Genomic DNA, 19813 nt, shown 5'->3' on the forward strand with positions numbered 1-19813 from the left:
GCATGCAGGACCTCAGCTGCCACATGCCAACTCTCAGTGGCAGCTTGCGGGACGGACCTAGCTCTCTGACCAAGGCCTGACTCCAGCTCCCTGCGTGGGGTGTGTGGTGTCCTAGCCTCTTGTCCACTGGACAAGTCCCTGGCTTTTTTCTTTACAGGTAAATTTCAGTCAATAACAATCTAAGAATTTGTGGTGTATTAAGTAATTGCCACTTAAATGCAAACTTGGCCTACAGATAACTGAAATGACTTAGAAGAGCAAAGTAGTCCTTCTGATTTGCTGATGTGTTTGCAAGCTCAAATATTCTCAAATGGGTAACATTTTCAGTTTTGCTTGTGGAAGCAGAACCACCTTTGTTATTTACAAGACATCGTGAGCACTGTTTCCTCTATATTAACCTATGTGTCACTTCAGGTTAACACAGGAATTATTTTTAATTATGTAAGCAAGTACTCCAAGGATCAAAATATTTACAAAACAGAATACTCCCTTTCAAAGAGCAGAGGCTAGAAAAGAATGCCGGATATAAGCAGACATACAAAACCAATTTCCCCACTCCCCAACTTAGTGGCTGAAATTAGGAGAATCCATAAAAACAGGCAGGAAGGCATCAAAGTGACTTATTTCAAAAGAAATGACTACTGCGTGTTCAGCCATGGGCCAGCACTGGTGGGAGACACAGGTGTATGGCTTCTCCCCTCCAGAGCCACAGGGAAGGGATACAGAAGAGATCTAGAGAGTGCTGTAAGGCTCCAGCTAAGAAGCTGCTTTGTAGTTTGGAAGAGATGACTGCAACCAGAGTTGAGGAAACGTAAGAGAAAGAATGGGCTGGAGTTTGTTGTGAACGTTCGGAGTTGGAGGACCCGAGGTGCTAGGAAGGATGGGGAGGGTCTGGACAGGGACAGATGAGATATGACGTCCCGGGAAGGCAGAAGAGAGGGTATGGAGCCACAGATGCGGTGAAGAGGGCAGTACGTGAGCAAGGCATCAAGAACCACCTGTTTCAGCAGGTTACCTTGGCAGACTACTCAAGCGGTAACATGGGTCCCCAGTACAGTGCTTAGTAATCAGTATTTCACATCCCTCCCCTCGGTGGCGATAGTCTGAAACTTTCGATAGGATTTAACCCCACTTTAAGATCCCCTTTAGAACTCATACATACCTACAGTAACTGAGCTTAGGAGGGAAATATCATTAACGAGAACTTGGCATCATGAAACATGAAATACGGCTTCCAAACGATGTGCCAACACTGATGATTCTTTTTCAAATGCCATCTAACTAACTTGGGAGGGTAAAATGGGCAGAAACAGCGTCATATAAAGGCATTCATTAATTTATTCACAGGTGTTTACTAGCTGCCTGTCATGTGCTACAGCCAATCTTGTTCTCGTGGAACTTACAATCTGGGGAGGGTGAGGACAGTGGCCAGGAAGCAGGTCACACCTGTCTGTGTTCTGTGTGAAACGGGAGGGGTGGTCCAGGGACATCTCAACTTAGGAAACCAGAGGAAACTTCCTAGAGGCAAGGACCTTTAAGCCGCCAAGATGTGAAGCTGAGTTGAGGTTAGTTGAGTGCGGGAAGCAGTGTTCTAGGCTAAAGGAATGGCCTGGTGTGTCTGAGGCACAGAGTGAACAGGTGGGTTGAAGGGAGATGAGACTGGAGGTTGGCAGGGGTTCGCCTATCTTGTTCAGGAGTCTGGACCTTCACCTTTGGGCAAAGGGAGCTAACAAAGAGTTTTTAAACAACGGTGCCCTGTGGTCAGATGTGGGTTCCAGAAAAACCACTCTGGCTTAAGGCTGGAAAGTGGATAGGAGAAGGTAAGACCAGAGATGAAGAGACCAGCTCAGAGGTTGTTATACCAGCTCAGAGGTGATGCCTCCAACAAGGACTGATGCTGAAGCACCAATATTTTGGCCTGCTGATGTGAAGAGCCGACTCGTTGAAAAAGATCCTGATGCTGGGAAAGGTTAAGGGCAGCAGGAGAAGCAGGTGGCAGAGGATGAGATGGTTGGATGGCATCACTGACTCAATGGACATGAATCTGAGCAAACTCTGGGAGACAGTGAAGAACAGGGAAGCTGGTGTGCTGCAGTCCAAGGGGCCTCAAAGAGTCAGACATGACTCAGCGACTGAACCACCACCACCAAGGGCAGAAGTGCATGGGATGGAGGCAGATATTTAGGAGGTATGATCAACATGGCCAGTGTGGCTAACTTGGGGGAAAAGCAAAGAATTTTGAGTTAACTTCCTGGTTTCTGGCTTGAGATTTTGTGTACAAGATGATGCTATTGAGAGACAAGAGAATAAAAGAAGAGACTCATTCATATTTGGTGATGAGGGGCAGGGGTTAAGAAAAATGAGTTTACTTTGAGATAGACTGAGCTTGAGGACACTCAGGCAAAGATGTCTGGATAAAAAGGAAATAGAGGCCTGCAACTCAGGAGAGATATCAGGGATGCAAGGAGACCTAGAAGTCCTCAGCCAAGACAGAAGACAACCTAATGGATGTAATCTTCGGGGGTGAGTATGTTGAGTGAAATAAAATAGCCTAGGCCCGAATGATGGGCAGGGTCCACAAAGGAGACTGCGAAGGAGTAGCCAGAATTCCAAAAAGGAAAGTAAGAGGGAACGTATTTCAGGAGTCAGGGGCAGAGGGGTCAGGAGAGTGTCACTGGCCACGGAGAGGCCAAGGTAAGAACTAAGAAGTAGACACTGGGTTTAGCTACAAAGACCTCAACAGTGACACTGGTAAGAGCAGGTTTAGTAAACAGGAGTGGCCAGAACAAGACGGCAAAGGGCTCGGGCTGAAGGGCAAGTCAGAAACACAGGCTGAGTTATAGCAGCTCTTTCCAGAAGAGAAGGGAGGGAAGAGCCCGCGTTAGAACAGGGGTCAGAGGAGCATTAAAAAAAAGATATGAGAGTCTGGAGCACAAAGATTCGGATGGGACAAAGCTAACGAGGTGCGGGGCAGGGAGGAAGGAGAGGGTGGATGTAGGAAGACAGTACCATGGAAACACACGTCACCATGTGCGAAACAGACAGTCAGTGGGAACTTGCTATATGATGCAGGGAACTCAGCCTGAGACTCTGCACCAACCCAGAGGGGCCGGGTGGGGAGGAGACACAGCTAAACCTCTGGCTGATTCCTGTTGCTGTTTGGCAGGAACCAGCACAACACTGTAGCAATTACCTTCAGTTAAAGGTAAATAAAGTTAACGAGGAAGAGGTTCTAAGCACAGGAACGGGGTCCTGAGAAGGCGAGAGAGGGGGGCCCAGAGGGAGGGTAGGAATTTGTTTTCTTGTTTTCCTCCTCATTTTTCAAATTATGAAACCATCACAACATATTCACGGGAGACTCAGAAGAGACAGGAGGAAGTTACATACGGTTCCAATATATGTTCCAATTATTTTTTAAGAAGATAATATTAAGAATTTTAGTTGGGAGTTTCAATATCAAACTCTCAAAAACTAATAGAATCAATATACAGAGAAGCAGAAGGATATTGTAGACCTCAGAAGCACTTTGAATCTGAGGAAGTGGGTTTTTTTTTTTCCTTTTTTTGTCTTTTCAAAAAATATTTGATTGATTGATGATTGGTTTCCAATATTGGTTTCATCTCTGTTGTTCATCGACATGAATTAGTCCTAGCTGTACGTATGTCCCCTCGCCCCTGGCCTCCCTCCCACCTCCCGCCCATCCCCACCCCTCTAGGTTACTCCAGAGGCCCCATGTGAGCTCCCTGAGCCACAGAGCAAGTTTCCCTCAGCTGGCTGTTCACACACGCCAGCGCACACGCATCCACGCCGCTCTCACCACGTCTCACCCTCTGCTTCTCCCCGCTCTGTGCCCGTATGTCTCTTCTCTATGTCTGTGTCTCCACGGCTGCCCTGCGAATACACCCAGCAGTACCATCCTTCTAGATTCCATATACATGTGCTAACATACGCTATTTGTTTTTCTCTTTCTGACTTACTTCAGTCTGTGTAATAGGCTCTAGGTTCATCCACCTCATTACAACTGACTCAAATTCGTTCCTTTTAATGGCACAGACATTACTCTGCCAACAAAGGTCCATCTCGTCAAGGCTGTGGTTTTTCCAGTGGTCATGTATGGATGTGAGAGTTGGACTGTGAAGAAAGCTGAGCACAGAAGAATTGATACTTTTGAACTGTGGTGTTGGAAAAGACTCTTGAGAGTCCCTTGGACTGCAAGGAGATCCAACCAGTCCATCCTAAAGGAGATCAGTCCTGGGTGTTCATTGGAAGGACTGATGTTGAAGCTGAAACTCCAATACTTTGGCCACCTCATATGAAGAGTTGACTCATTGGAAAAGACCCTGCTGCTGGGAAGGACTGGGGGTATGAGGAGAAGGGGACGACAGAGGATGGGATGGTTGGATGGCATCATCAACTCGATGGACATGAGTTTGAGTAAACTCTGGGAGTTGGTGATGGACAGGGAGGCCTGGCGTGCTGTGGTTCATGGGGTCGCAAAGAGTCGGACACGACTGAGTGACTGAACTGAACTGAACTGAATGAGGAATTGGCTTTCAAAAAGAAGAATGTCTCTTCCTTTTCAGAAGAATGGAAATAAAAAAGGGATCAGTAGGGTTAAATGTCAAGAATGGACTAAAGAACTCACTTTCATGCCTTGAACATGAACTGATGATAAACTCTGACCTATGTTAGGAGGCATGTGAATCCAAGATTTTTTTAAAAAATCCTTTAGATTTTTGGATCTATCACTCCATTTCAGAAAAGCAAAAAGTTCTTTTACTTTTTTTTTTTTTTAAAGTATTTGGAATCAAAGAAGACTATAGGAGAGGTCCTGTTTATATTGCAGTCTTGTCAAAATAGAATATCTTTTAAAAACCACATTGAGTTCACTAGAAAGGAAATGCATTTAGTATAAGCCCTGGTGGAGTGGACAGACTTATTTTAATAAGAAGCAGTCATGCATATAAAGCAGACTAAAAAACTGACTTTCCTTATTGTCAAATCCATGTTTTACTGGAAAAGGTTTTGATAGCGTAACCCAACAACTACTAGGAAACACATGTCTGCAAATTTGAAGACCCTATGACCTGAACAAACTGCTTTAGTCAGTGTTTATCAAATAGACTTAAAACCAGCTCTTATATCTAATTCAAACGTGTTCCTGCTCCTTTACAGAGCAAAATTTCAGACACAGAAAATGACTTTTTTCCAACAATGAAAGTGAATGCTCTACCAGGTTTGTTTTGCTTGGGGTGGATTTTCTTCCTTTCATCCAAGTCACTTGGAATTTAAAGATGAATTGTCACAGGGAAGAAAATCTCATTTATCATACCTTTGACTTTCTTTTAAGGGCGATACGCTTCTCTGTTCCTATGCTCCACCTCCCTGAGAACCACTTTAGCAATGAATTAGGCTTGAACTAAAGTTCTCTGATATGGAGCAGAAGTTTTACATTTTCATTCGCTTTGGGAAGCCAAGGGCCATTTTACTAGAAATCTGAAGTGATAGGGTCGTGCCTAATCACAGACCAAAAGGACCCACCAGTCTCCTTTCTCTGGACTGCTGCTGCTGCTGCTGCTGAGTCGCTTCAGTCATGTCCAACTCTGTGCGACCCCATAGACGGCAGCCCACCAGGCTCCCCCGTCCCTGGGATTCCCCAGGCAAGATCACTGGAGTGGGTTGCCATTTCCTTCTCCAATGCAGGAAAGTGAAACGTGAAAGTGAAGTCATTCAGCCGTGTCCAACTCTGCGACCCCATGGACTGCAGCCTGCCAGGCTCCCCCGTCCATGGGATTTTCCAGGCAAGAGCACTGGAGTGGGTTGCCATTGCCTTCTCCGTTTCTCTGGGCTAAAAGATGCAAATAAAGCGGAGCAACGGACTGAAAATGGCCAGAGGCAGGGGTCAGTGCCTAACGTCAGCTCTCACTGTGGCCAGGATCATGTGGAAGAGATACCACCCTGGGCCCATGGAAGTGGTGGAGAGGTCCTTCTTAAAGACTGCCCCATCGAGGAATAATCTCAAGAACTCCAACCTGCCTCACTGGAGGCAGCCTGGCAACATGACTCCTGACATGATGTGACAATCTTGGTTAAAATAATGAAAACTGTATTTGCAAAAATCATGTGGTGGGGGGAATCTGTTTTTGTGCATTTGTGTATGGGGCAACCAGAAGATAAGCCTTGAAAGGAAACTCTAAATCTGAAATACCATGTTGAGAATAGCAGTCAGTGCCTGCAGAAGCCAGTTCAACCCCCGCCCCCCTGCCCAACACACACACAGAGGTAACGCTCTTCCTCCTTCAGCATCTTTGGTCCTCACACCATCACCTCGCCCCCTTTATTACCGCAGACCTCACACAGAGAACCGAAGCTGCGGGCGAGAGGACGATCGGAGGCCCTGTTCAGTCTCGGGCCCCAGATCAGAGAGCCGGAGCTGCTGATCAGGGAGGGCGCCGCCCGAACTTAACCCGGCAGAGGACCCGGGCCCTTTCTCTGGGCTGAGATCTATGTCTGCTCTGCTCAGCGCGAGTGAGTGCCGGCTCTTGGGGCGCTCCGTGGCGCTGTTCGTGGTGCTGAAGTCTGCGCCAGGGGCGTGCAGGCGGCAACCCACCCACCGGCGCTCGGCTGTCAGGGGCTGCGGTCTGGACCAAGGGGAGAAGAGCCTGGAAACGGTCGCTGCCCACAGAGCCTCAGCCAGCACCGCAGTCTGGCTCCAGGTGTAGCTCGGTGGCTCACTTCGCAACTGCAAAACGGCTGGCTCACTTCTTCTCTTCCCAGGGGACTTCCCAGAGCCCACCTCTGGGTGAGAGCCCACCCTCTGACCTGGCATGTCCTTCCTGACGGCCTCTGTGCACACGCTGATTCTCTCTCACCCACCTCTCCCTGGTACAATATTCTGCCTTTGCAGAACACCTTGTAGTTGGCACAGACCTCACTGGCACCATCAACTGAGCCGTTTCTCTTATACACATAACATTCCTCTTCTCTCCCACAGATTTTTTGTTTGTTTTCTCTGCCCCTGTTCTACTCCCAAGCACTTTCCAACTAAGCAGGAGACTATTACTTCAATGTGCAGGGCCGGGGGTGGGGGCAAATCACCTTACCCATCACAGCGAAACTGCCGATTTCTCCTTAGCAACTTATTAGAACAGGCAGAGGTTAGAGTTCCAAGGCACCAGGATAAAGTCCCCTAAGAAACTCCTAGGAAAATATGAGTAGTGGTCAGGAGGGTGGGGAATGGAGACACAGATACTAGGAGCAAAGTGAAGGAAAGAGCTTGGCCCTTACGGGCGCAAGGCTTACTGCAGTTAGGAGACGCCCGGCAGGTGGCGCTCCAGCTCAAGGTGCTCTTGGTAGAAGCCCGACTGGGCTCCTGGCTCCATCTCAAACCTTTCTGCTCAACAACCCCCTCCCCCGCCCAGGTTTGGAGCTCTGTCTTCTTGATCCGAGCACTTATCCAGACTACATTCCTGCTAAAAAGCACCGTTTGCACAATTCTATTTACTGTAACACACAATGAGGAAGGGAACATAAGTAAGACAAGGTCAGTGGGAGTATTTTTTTCCCTTCCGTGTGTGATTGATGGGTCTCAGATCAAAACTGTGCAATCATCAGTAACATGACTCAGCAATTGGGAAATGCAAACAAGTTGTGCAAGTGATTGCTCTGGTGAGGGCCCTGGAGGGGCCCACAGGGCTGGACCGAGCTCTAAGAGGCCCATGCCAGCAGAACACCTCCTCCCTCCCACCAGGGCAGAGCTGGCTGTGCCTACAGCCTGACTGGCGTGACCTTTGGCTTTTGCGACACACACTCGGCTGGGCCGGGGTTAATGGCACTTTGCAGGGAGCTCCAATTGAGTAAACAAAAAATGCCTTGCCCTGTTCTAATGGAGCGCATTATTCTGAGGCCTGAGCCTGCATCCAGGCCGCTGCAGCTGCTCGCAGGTCAGTGCTACCAATAAAGCAATTAGCCAATGAGAAAACTCTTCTTCCCTAAGGGGTACTCGGGGGCTTTGCTGCCGTTGCTCTGCTTTTGCTTTGGGTTTTTAAACAAGCAGTCCAAGTTGATCTGAGCCTCTTACATCAGACTCCAGGATGAAGACAGTGAAACTGTGTGTTTGCTGAGTGTGATATTTTAAGGAACTGGTCCCTTGTTCAACACAGGCTGGAGAGCTCACAGCTTCCTGTTCAATTAACCTGAACCATAGCTGAACTCTGCCCTTTGAACTCACTCAGCAGATAAATACATTAGCTCACCTAAGGAATCATTAATATTTTTCAATCACATAAAACAAACATGAATGTCTGAACTCAACCCAAGAGAGAGCCAATTATGTATACCGCATAGAACATGTTGGGAAAAAAAAAATCACAAATGGATGTTATTTACAGAACAAAAAGGGTCAAGGAAGAAATAAAACAGATCATGCCCACAGTTCTGGAAACAAAGGGGACTTTCATTTTCATCTCTGTAAACATGAGGGGTGGCAAGCAATACTTAGCAATTCCTGTTCCATCTACACTGCTCTAGAAGAAAAAGTGGTTCCTTACTCCTGGCCTGGTTTCTACCCTCTTCCATCAGAAGACACAACTCCAAGCCCTTTTCTTCAAAAGTGACTTCAGTGCTCATGCTCACAGAGTCCAAAACATTGCATATCTCGGGACAAATTTTATTTCCAATCCGCTACAAGTGAACCAAAAGAATTTCTGTGGAAGTTTTACTGCCTTTAAGGGAACCAGTTTTAATGAAGCAAGCTAGCTGCTTTATTGAAATAATTTCACAGTAGAAAGTGATGTTCCCGTGATGTTAGTCTAGCACCTAAACAGATTTTGTTTTGGGGGGAGAGAGGAGGGGAGGGAACGGAAGGGAAAGGGAGAGGAAATGTGTTAAATGCATCTGTTTTGTTCTTATCCCTGCGTGTCATCTCAGAAGAATGAGTAAAGCATCCCCAACCGAGTCATTATGCATTTCAGTTTGATTCAGTTTCACTTCCCACAATTCTAACTCGTGACTCCTCCCCTCACACCCCCTTTTCATTTCTGTTTGGTTTGGAGTGTGGGCTTAATGCCCAGCTAGCCTAGATGAGAACACTTAAAGGAATATCACAAGCGCGAAGGGTAAATCTATTGAACGAGGGTCTTTAACTATGTGGTTTCCTTAAAGGGAAAGGTTGGATCAATAGGATCAATATGAAAGGTTTCCCTGGCCCTGCATAAAAGGGTAAGGGCTTCTCTTTTCACTGGTTTAACTTTACTCTCTGACAAATGCAAATCAATGGATCTGTGTTTACAACAGATTCCCTAACAGACCCAACTTGGGTACAGCCCAGAGCCTCGCTCTGGGGGGTGGGGCAGCCAGGCTAGTTCTGGGGGATGCTCCAGGCCCTGGGGGTGGGGTGGGCTTGCTGCCCACTGGGATCCTGCGGCTACTGCCTGTGGTCTCTCCAAAGAAAACAGACAGAAATGGAGCAATGGAGCACCTGATTCCTCCAAAGATGCCTCAACGCAAACACAAAGCCTAAATTCCTAGGAGTTGGTCAACCTACTAACTGTACCAATACAGATCTGGCAGGCTGACTACACAGAAGAAGCTGGAATGGGATACTTCAATTGGAGCAGCCCATATATTTCAGTTTCTAGAATGCTCCTTCCATCCTTTCTCAGGTGGTAACTGGCTCTCTTAGCTATTTCGAGGCAAACCACCGAAAAACTGGGGTTCTTTCCCCCCTCAATTTTACCTTTCCCTTTAAAAATGTGATGCTTTCCAGAAATGACATGACTTCAAGTCAATGCTGGTTACAGAGAAATTATTTTTCTTCCTGCAGGAGAAAGTATATGTATATTTGATTACGAGAGCCAAAGTCCAATGCTGATTAAATTACGCTGGAGGTGTGCTTCCAACCCAAACAAAGTCTGCTTTCTACAGAAGAGTAATGGATCTTCAGACGGCGAGAGGGGCACCAAGGGGGAACACAGCGCCTCCTCTCCCTCTGGGACAGTTTGCGTGGGGCGGTTTTCCTGACAAATGTCCACAGCCCCGAGGAATCTTCCCCCCACCAAGACTAGCCCTGTCTGCACAGCCCACGCCTGGCCCATCCGCACCCTGCTGTGCATGAGATGGGCTCAGTCACCCAGTCAGGGCCCCTGCCCCTCCTCCCCTGCCCCACAAAACCCCGCGTCCATTCCTCAGAGTCTTAGCCTGGAGACCGGGGGATCGTAGAGCTTTCCCCAAAGGCACGGTTGTGCATTGGGGGACGGATGGGGTGCTGGGGGCCCCCAGCTCACGTGCACAGACTCTGTGCCTGACAGCAGGAATATCCTTCTTGGGTTCCCTCATGACGCCTCCTCTCACCAGGAAAAGCAATTTTCCCAGGTCAGGGAAAACAAGGGCCCCTGAGCAGGCCGGGGCTGAGGACAGTCCCAGGTTCAGGCCCTGGGCTCCTCATTACTCACCCTTCTCCCCAGGGCCCTTTATCCAGACGGTGCTCGCATTTTATTCCCTCCTCGGTTCCCTTCCTCTGGCAGGAACCCAGAAACGGAATCCCTGCTTCTCCTCTGAGGTTTTCATTCCTCCAGGGACGCCCGACACAACGCCACTTCTCCTCCAGACAGTTTCTGCCGACACCAGCCGCCGCAACAGTGTGAACCGGGCAACCCCCTCGCCCTGATCTTTCCTTCGAAGAACTGGTTCTAAAGCCCAGAACACTATGGCTCCCCCTAAAGTGAGGCTGTGGAGTGAAGGCAGCGGCACGGGCAGCCTCGTTTGCCCCTCTGGTTCCTACCCGGAGCTCCAGGAGGTAAACCCTGCCCTGGGACCCCTGGGCAGTCCCGCGCCCCTAGAGAGAAGGGGGCCCACTCTCCTCCTGGGGACACTGGGCACGTCCCGCGCCCCTAGAGAGAAGGGGGCCCACTCTCCTCCTGGGGACACTGGGCACCTGGGGCCCAATGTCCCCTCTGCCCCACCCCCAGCATTCCCCAGGAATCCAGCAAAGTTTGAGGACTCTAGGAGGGGCTGGAAGCTTCTAGGATGGGGTGAGGGAGACACGAAGAGTCCACCCTCTAAAAGCCTGCTCACCTCTTCCGGAACCTGAGGACCCTTCCCCTGGGGCTTGTGGGGAGGGGCCAGCTGTCTGCCTCACCAGGGGGAAACCACACACGATTTTTGGTTTCTGTGTCTGATCACCTGAGCTGACTCAAGTCCATTTGCAGAAGAGGGGGTAGGGCTAGGCGTCAAGGAACCATTTGAAAGCCCCCTTCTTTAAGGAAACCCACTCGTGGGAAGATTAGCCCGTCTCTGGGGAGAACAGAAAGAAAGAACTGCTGCCCCTTGGCCGCCCCTCGAGGCAGAAAGACGCCAGATTTGTTTCTGTCCTCTCTCCTTTCCTTGCTCCTTCTTGGAGAAGGAAGGAAAACACGCCTTTCTTTCAGGTTGAAACCGTCTCTTGAAGGAAAAGCTTTTGTTATTCTCAAACTGGAGAACTTATAATAATAATAAAAACCTGAACGATTTAGTTCTGGTCTCACCCGCACCACTGCCTTAACTTTCTCGTTCTTTCCTTCATTCACCTTGGTGTTCCTTCTGGAAGAGTCAGCCACTGGGGGAGACCGGAAAGGCGGGCAGGGTGGAGGTCTCCCTGCCGGGGAAAGGAAGAGCTTTGAAGTTCTTTCCTTTTCCCCATCAAGGCAGATGTCTCAGAGAAAACTTTCCTACCAGGGCGCCAGGCCTGAGTCCGGGGTCTCAGAAAGGAAAATCGCTCCAGTCCCCAGGAGGCTGGCAGTCCCCGGGGCTGTTTTTTTCTCATCATCCTGCCCCCGGCGGGGTAAGAAACAAGATTCTCCCCAGTTAGCCCAGAGCAGAGCAGACCATAGAGGGTGACGCCTAGGCCACTGTCACTGGGACCTCGTTTAATTGTCCAACTAATGCATAGGTGTAGAAAGTCTGTGAGTGGGACCATTTAATGCGAATGTTCTTTCTTAAGGAAGACAAACCTAGATGGGTATGGATCCGCGGATCAGGAAGCTGCGAGGCTCCTAGGCAGCTTTGGAGACCTCGTTTCTAACGTTCAGCTCGGAGTATCCCGCGTAACGAGAGGTGACCAGACTTCCCGGATGGTTTCGGCTGAGGAGAGAAGTTGCCCTGGGCCCTACAGGAACCGATACGGGCGGCAAGGGCGAAGGCACCCCAAGCGAGGGAGGACTCGCTTCCCGCGCGGCGCCTTCGGGGACACCCGCCACCCGGGGAGCGCGTGCGAGGAGCGCGCGCGGGGAGCGTGGAGACAGGGCCAGAGGTTGGCAGCCCGGCGACAGAGAAGACGGGGGTAGGAAGTGCGGGCTGGGGCTGCCGCCAGACCCGAGCGCCGGCCTGGAGCTGGGGAGGCGGCGCAGCGGGAGCGCCGGGGAGCCGGGCCGCTGGCGTGCGCTCTACTGGGAAGCGGTCGCCCGTCGGGTTTACTGGAAACGCGCCGGATCGGATTCCGGATCAATGAAATCTGGGTCCACACGTTTACGTTCTCGTTGCCAGCATTAATGCTCTTTTAATCTTCTAAACATTATCAGCATCGATCTCCCTCCATATACACATTTGTTTGAGGAAAGTGACATACCCACACGGCGCAAAGCCTGGAAGGAAAATAAAGGCGCCGCCTCTGGCATCCAGGGCGCGCGGCCGCCCGGCTACTTCTCCCGCTCACGGGTTCACTGCCCTCCGCTGCTCGGGCCCGCTCCCGCCCACCCCAAAGAGAATTAGGAAGGTATTCTCGAGGCCACCGCGGACTTGACCAAGAAAGGATGGCGGCGAGCTTTCCAATTATTCACCCAACCAGCCGACACGAGAGAAGACCGGGAGCGCCGTAAGTACAAGGGCCGCTAAGCCGGCGGCAAAGACACGCCGGGACCGCCTGGGCCCCGGCGAGGGAGGGGCAGGGTCTCTGCGAACGGGGTCCCCGTCCCCACCCTGAGGCTCACCCCCAGACTCAGCGAGGTCGCAGGACGTCCCCTCGGCGCCAAAGGAGCCGCAGGCGCGCCAGGAGCCCCTGGAAGGCGCCGCGGCCCACTGGCCCGGCCACGCTCCGCCGCGGGCGTCAGGGGGCCCAGGCAACATCCCAGTGGATTGGTTAAGGGTTTGCCGCCGCTGGAACAGAGTTGGCTCCGGATCGGCCTCTGGGAGCTGCTGCCCAGAGCGGGTCAGGCGCCTGTCCACCGTGGGGACGGGAGACAGGCTCCCTGCCGGCCGCCCGGGGAGTCCGGCTCACAGGAGGCTGAAACCTTGGCCGTGAGGGTCGAGGGTTGGGGGGGGGGGGGGGCTCTGCTCTGTCTTCCAGCTGTCAGAGGAAACCAACTCCTGCCATGGGGAGCGCGATTTTCCTCCACGAGGTGCCCCTCCAGTCTTGCCTGCGTTCTCTCCGTCTTTCCTGTTTCATGTCTGTGCTTGGTTCAGAGGCCTCTTGGGCTCAAAGCCAGAGAGAGTTTGTGCTGGAAGCCGCTGGAGAGAGTTGCCCCCCTCCCCCCGCCCTTTAAGCCTCTTCTCGGGTTAATAAAACTGCCCTGCAGGAGTCAACCCTGGACGCCGCGGAGGAGGCCCAACCCCGTGTGGTCCCAAACAGTTTCCGCTGTGGCCACCCTTTATGAGCGGAGTCGTGCACTTGGAACCCCTTTCTCTGAAATCGAACTTGAGTTTCCCCGACATCTTCTCCCTTCCCCTCTAAAATACGACCTGGGGCTGTGGATCCACACCCCTGCAGTGGGAAAGGAGCAGAGCAAGGCCCCCTTCTGCTGCGATGGGGTGCACTCTACCTCTGCGAGAGGGGGCCATCGCTGGCCTGAAGCAGACGTCTTAATTCTTAATTCAGGGCTCCCTCAAACCCCTGCCTGCTTAGGCCTCTGGCAAGACCCAAAATGAGAACCAGAAAGAGAAATTAAGAAGAGACAAAGAAGTTAAGAGAAGATAGAGAAATCAAGACGAGACAGAGAGACTTGGTCTTGGTGAGATGGGGGCTGGTCGCTCTCTGCCAGGTTCCCACATCAGGGTCTTGCTGAAAAGACCCCACCAGGTTTGCTGAAAGCCCCAGGAGCCCTCCTCACTGTGAGTCCGCTGCGAGAGTGGGATCAATACTCCTGGAGGAGAAGGCCTCGGTGTTTCTTCTCCATTTGCTCCCTTTTGCTAGCGCTCCTGAGCACATAATACCTACTTACCAGGCCCAGCTTCTGCGTCAGTGTCTGAAGAGACTGATCTACTGACCCCAAGCTGAAAAGACTCCTGTGTAATAATAACCACTCGACACACTTGTAGTTGCTGATAAAATGGCCAGATAAAAAGGCTAAAGCTCTTGTCCCTTTTCAACTCGGGGTAATAAAACAGACACGCATTTGAATGCTTGAGCAAAGTGGGGTCCCTGGCAGGAGATTTCCACTCGCCCAAGGAAGCTCTTGGCCTCCTGCTCTGAAAAGCCCTGGTGCCTCATGAGGCCAGCCCCCCAGGACTGGCCCGGGGACTCTTCGGCGATGGGGGGTGGGACTGTGGTCCCCCACGGATGCCACACTCTCCCTAATCCCTGGACGCTTTTGCAAAAAGGCTCGAGACCGGCTGACAAGCAAAGCGTTTCTTTCCAGCTCACTTTCAGACAGATGTGGGCAGAAGGCTGGCTTTTTAAAAAAAGCTGTGTCCTCTGCCGGACAGGCATGAGGGGGCGGCAGTGCTCTGAGATGAGCCCGGTAGAAGCCCTGTCGCCCTGTCTTCCTTACCCTGGCCTCCCTTCCCTGAGATCGACCGCCAAGTTTCTTCTGCTGCCTGTGCCCAGGAAGCCCGTCCTCGCTAGAACTCTCAGAGAGGGACTAAGGGCATGTTCGGGGGGCCTAAGACAAAGAGGGGGGACCTAAGACAAAGGGGGGGACCACACGGTTTGGAATTGTCAGTAGGCTTCCAGTCCATTTTTCACTGATACTATTTCCTGCTTAATCTTTTCAAGGGACCAAGAGCAATCAGAGAAAACGGTAGGAGAGGATGAAGAGTAAGCTAGGAGAAAGAGAAAGTAGGTTTCGAGATCCATGCAGAACTATTCGGAGTTCACCGACTTGGGGAAACTCTGGGGGTGGCGGACCTAGTTTTCAGGACCTTTTCGGACCGAAACTGCGGGGGGTTACGGACTAGAGACTGGAATCCTCCAACAGGCAAAGGCAGACGGCGGCTGTCAGAGTAGAAACGCCCCCTCCCCACCGCCTGTCACATCCCCCAACCCTGTCCAGCGTCGGCAGAGTGCACCCCAGGAGCCAGACTCAATGGTGCGAAGAAAGCCCCAGGGAGCCTGAGAGGAAGCTTGAGCTTTACCTCCGGAAGCCCGTTGTGCGCCGCTCGGAACTTCGGGCTCCCCGCTCCCTTATGTAAATGACCGCCACCGCGAATTGTCCCCCAGACAATCTGACGATGGGGAGAGGTGGCTCAGTCCAAAAGAAGCCGCCCAATCCCGGCCTGCAGTCGGGGGCCGTGCGTCCTCCCCGGCGGGGCACCTGGACATTTCGCCCCTCCCGGCCCGTGGCAGGATCCCCGGGGGCGCAGCGCAACCGCCACGCACACCTCGCCGGGGCACAAAAGCGCGCACCCGGGTACCAGCCACAGCCCGGGCTGCGCCTTTCTCTCGGCTCCCGCCGCCCACACGGGAGGTTTCTGCGCTCCTAGAACAATAGAGGGCTGTACCTCGCAGCTCGGCCGCTAGAGGAGGCACAAAGAGCCCAAGCCGACTCCAGAACAATGTAACCGGCGCGTCAACCCGTCCCCTCCCGCCGGTCGCCGGCCCTCCCCGTCGCCGAGCCCGGCGCACCATCCGCGTCCGCTTAATGCAAAGGCGGAGCCGGGAGCCCAGCGCCCAGGAGGCGTTAACTAACCTGCATCTTAATTTCTCAGCACCCTCTTTCCGCGAGCTCCCAGCCTCGTCCCCGGGGTCCAGCCACACCTCGGCACACCGCGGCCAACGCTGGGAGCCGGGCAAAGGGCGGCCGGCCAGTAAGGCAGGACGCTCCCCGCTCCGTTTCCCCTCTCCTGTCCTCCCAGAGGGGTGAATGTGGCAGTCCCAACCTCACTGTGGGCAGGGACACGGGCTCTGGCCCCAGCCCGCTCTTTCCATCACAAAGTCCCCGCGCCAATGTCAAAGCCAGGGACCGGCTCCGGAAGCGCGGTTGTATCCCGGCCCCCCAGCCCCCACCCCGGTGCCCCGCGTGGGCAAGACTGTGCTTCCTGTCAGTGACCGAATAAGTTTGCCCAACATGGTGGGGAGAAAGACCGCAGAAAGATCTCTTCCCCCTCTAAAGCCCACTACCTCTCGCCACCAACTGCCTCCACATGGGGGGACCAGGCAGCTGGGAGAAGTGAAACGTATTGTCTGAACAAGAGTTCAGGCGCACAGGCTTCTACATAGAGGCAACCCCGCCGCCCCCGGGAGTCTGGGAACGAGAGGGCTCCCAGTGGGCACCGCACACCCTCCTCGTGCCTCCCACAACTGGGGAAGGTCCGAAAGAGAGGGCAGAGTGGTTGGCACGGTGAGCAGAGTGCCAACAAAACCGGGATGGGATCGCGCAAGAAGCTCAAGAGACAAGGGGGTGAGAAGGGAGAGAAAGGGCAAGGGAGAACAGAGAAAAGAGGGGAGAAAGAGGAAACGGAGAAGGAACGGAGTAGAGAAGAAGTGGCAAGCGTGGAGGGACAGGGACAGGGGACCCGGAGGGGAGGCTCGGTGCCCGCAGCCGGGCAGCCAGCCTCCAGACGGCCCTCTGAGCTTACCTGCCAGGCGTAAGGCGGACATGCGCTGGAACTCGGGCTCCTGCAACCACTTCCACATCCTGCGGAAGGTCTCCCTGCCAGATTTGAGTTTACTCCACGGTTTGGGGTTCCGGAGCAGGTCGGAGAGAGTCCCCTGAGACCGGCACAACACCCTCTGCGCGAAGATCGCCTGCGGGATGCTGTAGCGCTTCAGCTCGGCGGTGATGCGCTGGGCCACCTCTTTGGTGTTGATCTCCTCCAGCTGGCCGGAGGTGGCCACCTGCGATCCCGAAGACGACGAGGGTGGCCTCTCGCGGCTGGGCGCCAGCACCGGCCCGTGGGACTGAGCGTGGCCCGGGTGGTGCAGGCCGTTGAGGTGCGACATCATGGCCGCGGGCGGGGTGCCCAGGCCGCGGGACAGGTGCTGGTCGCCGCGGGTCAGCATGGCAGTGTGGTGCGCGTCGAAGTTGGGGCTGAGCATCTTGTCGGGGCCCGGGGGCCCGTAGCTGGGCAGGCTCTGCTGCGCGTTGTGGAGCCCGCCCAGCCCGTTGCCCAGCGGCGTGGCGGCCAGCGGGGACAGGCTCTGGCCCATGCCCGGCACCTCCTTGTAGGGGCTGTAGAGGCTGTTCATGGCCGGGAGCCCGCGCTCGTCGCGCAGGAGCGCGAAGCCGCCGCTGACGCTGCCCGGGAGGCGCTGCTGCTGGTGATGGTGATGGTGCGCGTGCGGGTGCGGGTGCGGGTGCGCGTGGTGGAACTTGTCCGAGACGGTGGAGATGGGCGGCAGCGGCTGCAGCGGCGTCAGCGTGGTGTAGGTGTTGCTCATGCCCATGCCGGGCGGCGACGAGTCGCAGGACATGCTCATGGCGTGGTGGAGCGGGATGGACAGCTCGGGCCGGTAGTCGCCGCCGTCCAGGATCGAGGCCATGCTAGTGACCATGGCCGAGCGCGACGCCGCCGCCGCGGCCGCGGCCGCCGCCGCCGTGCCCAGCTCCTGGTGCGCCGTTGGCGGCGGCGGCGGCGGCGGAGGGCCCCGCAGCGAGCCGGCGGCGCCGCGGCCCGCGTGGTGGGGGCTAGGGCTGGCCAGCAGCTCCGGCTCATGGCCCGGGCCCCCGCCGCCGCCCCCGCCGCCCCCGCCGCCGCCGCCCCCGCCACTGCCGCCGCCGGCCGGCCCGTGCAAAGTGCCCAGACTTTCCATTGTCAGCTCCGGGTTCATGGCGCAGCCTTCTAGGTCTTTGGTGAGGCATCGATAGGCGGTGTAGGCAGCCTTCATTCAGTCCATCGGGGCCCGGGGGCGGCGGCGGCGGCGGCAGCGGCGGGGGCGGCCGGCGGGCTGGCGAGGCGCGCGTGGCGGAGCTCGGCTGCGGGCGGAGACGGAGGGCGCGGGAGAGCGTGTGTGTGTGTGTGTGTGTGTGTGTATGTGCGCAGGGGGAGCGCGCGTGCGGGTGTGCGCCCCGGGTTGCGGGCGGGCGCGACCGGGGCGGGGGCGGGCGGGGCGCGCGTGCGGGAGGCGGGCGGGCGCGGGAGGGTCACCGGGCCCCGCCGCGCGGGCCGGCGCGCTGCCTCGCCATGTCCGAGCCCGCTCCGGCGCCGCCGTCCTCCGTCTGCGCGAGCGGGAGCTGTCCAGAAGGGCTCTGCCGCTCGTCTGGGCGGCCAACCTAACCCGCCCGGGCTCGGGGCGGGGCAGCGCCCGACGGGCGTCGCGGGTAGCCACTCGGCGGCCGCAGCTTCCCCCGGGGGGGCGGGCCTCCAGCGCGCCGCGACCAATGGCTGTGGAGCGGGCGGGGCCGCGCGGTTCAGGTTTGGCTGACGGCTCTGTGCCTCTCTTTTTTTCCCCCTCCCTGGCCGCTGGAATCAAACGTCAAGGGGAGGGACGGAGGGGAGGGGAGAGTGGTGCGGAGAGAGAGGCGAGTGTGCGGGCGAGGGGGAGAAATCACGGTGGAGATGCTGCTCTGTGTCTCTTCCAAGCTGCCACGACCGGACTAAAGGGCTTTGCTTCACCCCAAAGCTTTTCTCGAGGCTAGAAAGCCAACTGCGTACGGCTGTTAAACGCAAACTCACATCTCCTAACAAGCCACTACCCGAGGGTCACTAGCTGGGAGCCAGTAATGCAGCTTTTTTAAAAACGCAGGCGCTAATGTATTGTAATGCACGGTAAATCCCCGAGACTGGGGAGTGCATAGTCTACGGGGCGAAGGGAACAACCAGCGCCCCTGCCGCCCCCGAGCGGGCCTCTCTGATGCATGCAAAGTTAACACGATCACATCATTTAATTACCCAACAAGCCCATAAATCTCTTAGTTATGAGCCTTCAGAAGGGCCCTGCTAGATTGCAAAACAAAACTGGAACACCAGGAGCTGTGGTTTCAAGGTGACCATATGCTGGCTGCGGGAGCGAGTTGGAAAGGAGTGGGTGGGGAGGGGGGGTGGAGAGGCTGGGGGTGGGGGCCGTGTACAGTAGGCTTGTTTGCCGATGCCTGTAGCGAGCAAACTTCGGACTTCGGGGTGCTGGGAGTGTGTAAACCGTCCGCGAGGTTACCGATCTTTACACACACACACACACACACACACACACACACACACACATCCCTCAAATCCTAGGAGAGGGACGCCCGGGATTAAGGCTGTGGGTAGATGACGTGGAGCCCAGATCTGCACACCCAAGCCTTGGTTTTGAAAAGAACAGAGCCTTGGTCAGTTTCAGAAAGCTCCCAAGTCGCAGCTTTGAAAAGTGCACCTTCACGAACCCAGTATTTCCGTTGTTGATTAACCCCCGGTCGGCTACTGGGAGTGGAGCGCGCGTAGAGAGAAGGGGCAGATTTCTGCGGCCCGGGGTTGGGGTGGAGGGCTGGTGGAAGGCCGAGAGCCGCTCAGCACGGAAAGCCTTAAAAGTAGCTGCTTCTTCCAAAGCAGGTTGCGCTCTGTTTGCCTCCGAAGATTCAAGCTAGCTGAGGTTGCGCAGATGTTGCCTTTGTTTAAAGAGACAGTAATTAAGGACAGGGTGGACATAAGTTTGAGAAGCGTGACCTATTTTCTTTTGATCAGCTGTCAAAAGAAGAGCAGGGGGTCTCCT

The 19813-nt window shown here is 54.5% G+C and overlaps 1 protein-coding gene across 3 annotated transcripts in view; it reads right to left on the reverse strand.

Annotated features, from left to right (window-relative positions):
* ONECUT2 (one cut homeobox 2) overlaps nt 1-18229 on the reverse strand; it is a 56626-nt gene extending 38397 nt beyond the window's left edge. For 2 of the 3 annotated variants that reach the window (XR_011482656.1, XM_020877334.2), the window contains exon 1: nt 16765-18228. Coding sequence is in view for 2 of the 3 variants with exons in the window: in XM_020877334.2 (XP_020732993.2) it covers nt 16765-18013 (1249 nt within the window). In the remaining variant the exon portion in view is untranslated. Of the gene's footprint in view, nt 1-16764 lie in introns of all 3 variants that reach the window. The other variant, XM_070452474.1, reaches the window with a different exon arrangement.
* Between the last annotated feature and the right edge of the window lie 1584 nt (nt 18230-19813).

The sequence above is a fragment of the Odocoileus virginianus genome, chromosome 22 (genome assembly GCF_023699985.2).
Source record: "Odocoileus virginianus isolate 20LAN1187 ecotype Illinois chromosome 22, Ovbor_1.2, whole genome shotgun sequence".
Lineage (NCBI taxonomy): Eukaryota > Metazoa > Chordata > Mammalia > Artiodactyla > Cervidae > Odocoileus > Odocoileus virginianus.